This window comes from Gossypium hirsutum, chromosome D11, assembly GCF_007990345.1.
Source record: "Gossypium hirsutum isolate 1008001.06 chromosome D11, Gossypium_hirsutum_v2.1, whole genome shotgun sequence".
Lineage (NCBI taxonomy): Eukaryota > Viridiplantae > Streptophyta > Magnoliopsida > Malvales > Malvaceae > Gossypium > Gossypium hirsutum.
The window spans coordinates 2,717,221-2,724,911 of NC_053447.1; the positions used below are offsets into that span (position 1 = coordinate 2,717,221).

The 7,691-nt window shown below is 28.9% G+C and overlaps 1 protein-coding gene across 1 annotated transcript; it reads right to left on the minus strand.

Moving 5' to 3' along the window:
* Positions 1–1,374: 1,374 nt before the first annotated feature.
* LOC107912144 (vacuolar protein sorting-associated protein 29) lies at positions 1,375–3,711 on the minus strand. The gene is made up of 3 exons (XM_041105494.1): positions 3,331–3,711; positions 2,192–2,329; positions 1,375–1,833 (listed from the first exon to the last, which is right to left on the minus strand). Exons 1-3 carry the CDS (start codon positions 3,460–3,462, stop codon positions 1,528–1,530), a joined length of 576 nt encoding a protein of 191 aa, XP_040961428.1. The 5' UTR covers positions 3,463–3,711; the 3' UTR covers positions 1,375–1,527.
* Between the last annotated feature and the right edge of the window lie 3,980 nt (positions 3,712–7,691).

Consider the following 7,691-nt stretch of genomic DNA (forward strand, 5'->3'; position numbering starts at 1 on the left):
TTTAAGGGTGAATGTTTGGTACATAAAAAAAAAAAGTTGAACACAAATTCTCATCTCATTTTACAAATTTTTTTTATAGTTTAATAAAAAATACTAATATAAATTTTGTAATTCATAATTATTAATTATATGTACATAATTTATGTTAGGTTAGACTAGTAGTCGAGCCTTAAATCTCCATTTAAAATAAAAGGATGTTTAAGGATTAATATAAAAAAAACTTGATTAATTAAATTATACCCAATGTTATTAAAGTACTTAAATCTTCATTAAAGCACACTTGATTAATTTGTTTCATTGTTTAAGGATTGAAATTTGAAAATACTTAAAAATACAAGGGTTATATATTCATCAACTCTTAGTAAATATTAGATACTGGGTCATGCAATATATTTCCAAGGAGTTAAATGAAATTGAGATTGTATGGTAAAATTAGTTTTTGATATAAGACAAACTTAACAGTGTTTGAAGAGATCACAAGGGAGGTGTAAACAATATCCTCTAGTGTTAGCCTTGCTCAAAAGTCTTTTGTGTAATTAGTTTTTGATATATATATAAGGGTAAACTTCGCTCAAAATCATTAAAGTATTAGTAAGTTTACACTTTAGTTACTCAATTTTAAAAAGCACAAAATACTGAATAATTCAAAAGTTTTTATTTAAATTACTAAAATAATAAAATCATTGTTGTACAAAATTTACTGTTCGCACCGCCTGTACCAATTAAAAACTCTCCTTCCATGTTTAACTTTTTCATGAAATGATTTTAAATGTCACAAATTTGTAAACCAAAATTTAAACACATTTCCCCCTTATGTTCTACTCATCAATAAGAACTAATCTACAATATTGAATATCAAATTGTAACTTGAAACTTGCTAACCTAATTTTTTTTAAAAAAACCTTAATTACTTTAATAAAAATTTCCAAATTGTTGAATAACCACTTTTAATCTTTTTAAGTTATAATTAAAACGTAAATCAAATTACTTGAATTGCCTCAAAAATTTAAATAACTAAAACTATTTAATTTGAAATTTAATATTTTAATATATATTTTTCCCCAATTTACTTTTTTTTTCTTTTTAAGGTACCCAATTTACTTGATTTATGCAATAATATATAACCAAATGAGACAAATGGCCCTCTCAAGAAAAAAAAAAAAAGAAGAGACAAATCGCAAGTCAGTTCATACATATGATAAAAAGAAATCATATTAAAAGCTAGCTGATAACGCGAACCCAACATTAAAAGAAAAAAAAAAGGGGTTATCTAGTTTTGATAATCTGCATGAAAAAAAAATAACAAAACCAATAATTTTTCAAAACTATTATTCATGTAAAGGCACACTAACATCTCAAAAAAAAAAAAATCCATTTCAAAGCTTGCCTTAGCTTTTACTTTCATTTTCTTTAATTTAATCCAAACCAATGGCTTCCAAAACAGGACATAACATTAGATTAGCAAGACAAACTTTTGAGCGAATCCATAGAAAATGTGAACAGCAACAGAGAACAAACCCCAACGTTTCAATGAGCAGAGTGAGTTGTAGCAGGTGTCTTCTTAAAATCGATTTTGTCGACTTTAACCTCTCCATCGATGAGTTCATAGACATAGACCACAACACGTAGTCCATCGATATCCATCAAGACAAAGCTAGGGTTGACATCGTAAGTGATGCTGCTATATGCACCAGTAGCAGACCCCGGGTTTATAACAACTCCGGCTTCATGTTTGTAAGCGGTGAACTGGTGGGTGTGACCTGTTACAAGTATGTCTACATCCAGTTGCCTCTGTAGCATGGCTAAGGAGTCTAGGTCACCCCAGGGAATGACCTTGATGCATCAAAGTCGTATTAAGACTGATTAGTATTGGCTGAAATGTGCAGATCTACAAGGGTTCAGAGATATATCCCTCATGGATCATTCAAAAATACATGGGAAAACTTGAAAAAAAAAAAGAAAAAAGGAAAAAGAGCATATTCAAGTTGGACACATTCTTGCATCCGATATTTCACAACAGAATCCAAGTGACATAGGTGTGGATAACACCATTAGCATGAAATCACATATTTTTCACAGCAGAAGATGCATGCTTCAATACAAATTTATAATCCGCATCAATGGCAAACTACTTACTGATTTAAAATGCAGAGTCCAATACTATATACCAGCGGAAAGAAGAAAATAATACCTGATGGCCATGGCACAATCCCAACTTGAATTGTCCGATAGTTAATGTTTTGGTCTCGGGATATCTTGTATCTTCATCATATTCACCTCTGGTAATATGCAAGTCAGGACAAAGTGTCTTCAAGTAATCTTGAACTTCCTGAAATTTTAGTCCGAATTAGCTGAGCCAGTGGTAATTTTAATAAGATAAACGAAAACCGTAAAAGTTCAATTGGTAGAAATACTATGGCATAATTTCCATAAAGCTAAAGCTAACAAATCAGGTTCATTTGATTTGTTGTTAGCTATGCAAATAAGAGAAAAACAGCTTAGACTTGGGCATCATTTCTCGTTGCTTTTCAAAAGTGCTTTTAGAGCCATAAGCAATACTAAACAGATAGTAAACCCTTAAATTTTAGACCAAGCTTTTCAAAAGCATTTTTCATAAGCATTTTTTTGCAGCACTTTTCAAAAGCAATGAGAAACTAGCCCTTAGTGACTAACTTCCTACATGTTTCTAAGTTCAACCGAATATGTACTTCAATCCTACTTAATGCTATGTTACACGGACTCTTCTCGTTTTCTCAAAAGTGGCACATATGCCCTACACATATTCAGAGGATTGAGATAAAATCCTTCAAATATACGGAAAAGCTTCGGAAATTTTGAACATACTCATGTCAGAGTTGGACACAAACTAGTATCTGACACGTGATTATACGCATTTGAGATCAAACATGACAGGAATCGTTCTTTGCATGTATAAATGCAAGGTAGCAGCAATGGCTATTCGGATCAAAATTACAATTATCAAATAAAACAATTGCTGGCGATCATTTAAAATACTAATAATTCAGGTATGGTAGCTTCTGCTGCTTTTCCCAAATTCAAACTAGCAAATAATATCTCTTCGCATATTACAGCTCAAAGAGAAAATAATTGGGCAAAAACATGAAATCCAGATTAAATTAGGCATAAATTTAGCATAACTACTACAAAGGAATGAACAATCCATAGTTCCAAAAAAGGAAGAGAAAATTAACATAGTCAATTGCTTGCTGAGAAACATAAAACCCAAAGTGCTAAAGAAGTGGAACCAAATTCAACTATGATTTCAGCTACAAAAAAAAAATCCCAGAAAGGAAAAGAAAGATGGGATACCTTGATGCAAAGATTACCAGTGCAAATGATGTGTTGGATCTTTCCAGGAACCAGCATGGACTTGAATTTGGGAGGGAGATCAGCCGCCCGATGGGGTATATGCAAATCCCCCAAAGCCAAAACCAGCACCATCTTCTTCTAATATCTACCAATAACTACACCAATTTGATTCAGAAATTTTGAAAGAAACCCAAACAAGGAAACATGAGCATGAAAAGAAATTGTATAAAAATGATTGATTAGCGGTGAAAGATTTGGCTTTCAATTTTGGGGATGAAACCCAAAACTGCACATAAAACACTAATAATAAATGAAAAGAGTCCTCTTTACTCTATTTTACAGAATTTTTTATATAATAGTATTTATTTAGTTGACCATTTGTTCCACAAAAACTGTTTGGTGGCTTATTTGCCATTTCGATTTTGTTCAATGGTAGATTGGTTTTAGCCTATACAAGATTGGCCCGGTCCATTAATTTCAGTCAGTTTAATCTAGGTTTTGAATTTTGTTATGAATTTAATATTGTTTAGCTTTTGATTTTCTTTTATAAAAAAAAAATTCTATGTTAATACTTATTTTTAAATCAAATTTAACTAAAAAATTATTTTTAAAACGAGTGGTCAAGGGTTAGATAGTAAAGGTCTTTCTTACCTTAATCAATGGTCAAGAGTTCGATTTTTGTCCCGAATATGAAGTATCTTTATCACTAAATAAGCCTATAGGATGTGGAAGATTAATCACTGGGCTCGCTCCAGTGAATGCCTTAAAAAACAAAAAAATACTCTATCACTAAATAAAAGGCTAATATTCTATTTGATATATTAATTTGTTTTCAATATTCAATTTAGTACTTAAATTTTTTTTTCACAATTAAATATCTATGTTTTTTTTTTCTCAATTTTGAAAGATAAAAAGATTGATTATTAACCTATAATTAGTGAATTAAAGATGAAAATCTCAAATTTCCATACATCTTTATTTAATTGTGAAATAGATATTAACATATATATTTTTCTATAAAAAAATTCAAAGCCAAATAATGCTAAATCCATAAAAAAATCCGAAACTTGGATTAAATGGACTGAAACTAATGGACCGGGTTAATTTTGTAGAGGTTTAAAATCGATCTACTATTGAACAAAACTGGAATGACAAACAAGTCATCAAATACTTTTTGAGGAACAAATCGTCAATTAAATACATATTAATTGTTTAACATGAATTGAATGTGATTGATAGTTAATTGCATGTGTGAATAATTATTTACTGCATATTTAACTGTAGTTGTTCCGGCAACGAATGTGGCACACCATAATTCGAACCCGACGATCAGATCAGGTGAGGGGCGTTACATAATGGTTGTGTGGCTATTAATTACTTAAAGCGGTGTTAAATTATGCATGTTGTTGTAGTTTATATTCCATCCATTTTTGTAAATTAGATTAATATACAATTAAATTAAATATAAATTAGAGTTAATATAAATGTTATTGTGCATGTTTGTGAGTAGTTATTAATTTTATGATTGATTGATCGAGATGCATTGATGATGAACATGATATTTGTTCTACTGAATTATATATAGTGAAAATATTAAGCTATGAGAAGATAGATTAGTAAAATGATCAAGAGACATAAATTACTTGCACCTGACCTATTTATAAATCTATATACTTGTTAAGGTAGTTGAGTTATTATTGAAGGAGGAAAGAAAGTGGGATCTATCTAGTATAGAAGAATGGCTGATTGAGGGAAAAAAAAAAGAGAGTAAGCAATTCAAAAAATGTTAATCTATGAAATTGATGATTTGGTAAAATTGTATGACCTTATATTATATTAGTGTAGATGTTACGGCTGAAACTTTAGTGCTGTTAATGTGCAACCTTTGACTTGGGTCTTGTGTTAACTTTGGATCTAATTCGGAGAGTCACTAACTAGCTTCTAGTCTCTACTAATCACAATAAAAAAAGTACCTAAAGAACACAAGTGAGTTTGAGAGATATATTAGAACTATTATTGGTAAAATGCAAAATTGTGTACAAATGAGGGAATGATGCCTCTTTTATATAGGGCAAGCTTTTTTGATCCTGTAATTAGGATTTATTACAATGGATGGTTAAGATCGTGTCTCTAGAATATTTTTATAATGTTTAACAAGTTTATACAAGTCTAGAGTATTTTAGAGCTTCCGAAATGTTTTACTTAATTCCACAAAATTTTGATCTCTTCCTCATACTTCCAATCTCTTTTAAGCCTTCTTTCATCGCATTCTAGAAGTGTCAACCACATTCCAAGAACCTTTTGACTCTTCCTTCTTGAATTAGGCATGTTGGGGGCTTGTATTACTTGAGGGGGCCTCCTTCCACACCTGGAGTATTGGCATTTGTTCACACCTAGTTGCATGTTCCGCACTTTTGGGTGCCTTGCTTATGAGCAAACGGTGACATATACATTGTTAAGTCAATGTATTAGTTATTAACCTTCCTCGCATTTGGTTGATAATAGAATATTGATAGTAATCTAGAAGTTAAAGATGCTTAGTATGTTAAAGATCTTTCCATGAAAATGTTGCACTAGTGTTAATCCTATTAAACATTGTTTATGGAAAAAAAGTTGTACCCTTACACCTAATTTATAGAGACGAAACTATGAAATATGTAGTATTTAGATATGATTGAGTGAGGTTAGAGGATAATTGGTTGAAAGTTAACTATGATACAACGCTTGACAAAGCTGTTGGTGATGATGAATTAGGGGTGTTGGTTAGGGTTTTAATATTTTAATATAATACGTGAATATATAAACTTAAATTCCTTATACATTTCATATGTCATAATATTAATTATTTTAAGAAATATTTTAAATATTTTATTATAATTTAAATCTATATATTTCATATATCAAAATATTAACTACTTTAAATATCATTTAAATGCATAACTTTTACTTTACAACAACATAATTAAAATAACATTTTTTTTACAATATTTTTCAAAAGCACTTTCAGCTTTAACGATAAAATTGACCATGCCTCCATTCATATTGCTATATAATTTGAGACAATTAAGTATATGACTGCCCATTTCTACATGTATGCACAATGCCAACATTATGAACAAATATGGGCATCTAATGTCAACATTGAAAAAATTATGGAAACTTGTCTTCAAAAATGTTACTTGTGAAAAATAAAAATATTTTGAATCTAAATTTAAAAATTTTAACTTAAATATCATCTTCTTTAAATATTTAATTCATAGATAAAATAACGTTTGAATTTACGCATTATTATTATTATAATAATAACGAAATCAACTAAATAAAAACTCAATTACAAACAAAAAGGAATATCACAATATTAATTAAGTTTAGGTAGCTTTTAGAATGGGTAGACACACCTGCTGAGTAAATTTTAAGATAAGTTATACAGATTAGTCCCAGGACAGATATTTTACTTGAGCACTTTTGATTTAATAAGTAATTAACAATTACTACCATTCTAATTAATTGGCAGAAAACTGGTTTGGTTTAATTAATGTCTTGAAATTGGTGAGTTCATCACGTTTGCACGTTGAGAGAAGCTTGATCAGTGGATCAAGATCACTTTTCTCTTATTATTTTATCATAATAAGCACCGACCACAAATTATTTAATCACTATTTTAGATAATTTTGTATTTAATCAACTTCTCTTGTTGAGTTATACTACTTTCTAATGTTTACATATTAATTAATATTTCATTAATTTTTTTTTCTAGTGGACAGTATGTGTGGCAGATATTTTTGGATATTTGATTTGTTTTATTATGGTAATACTATGAATATATAAACAGATTTATATATATTTTGAATATTATGATTAAAAAAATCAATATTCAACTCGCTTTTATTTTTAATTACTCTTACTTATTTTTTATATAAATATTTTATAAATATATTTGTTACATATTATTTTATTTTTCATCATAATTTAATATTGTTTAATAAATACTTATCAACATGGATTATGGTTAATTGGAATACTATTGAGAAAAAAAGTAAATTTTCTCTCCTTAAAATCACATTAGCCAACACATTAGATAACAATATTTAATTATTTAATTATTTAAATTTTATTAAGTATTAATTCAAGTGGTAATACATCAATTTAAAATGGATGAATTAAAATTTGTTTAACATTATTTCTAAATTAACACATAAAGCTTTGCACAAAGATTATCTACTCATTGGGTTTCAACTTAGGTTCTTAGCTAGCTAGTAACAAACAAAGGCTAATCAAAAGAAAATAAAAGCATAAATTAGAAAAGAAATGCAAAGAAATAACAAAAATATAAAGAAAGACAAATTAAGAAAACTCTAAAA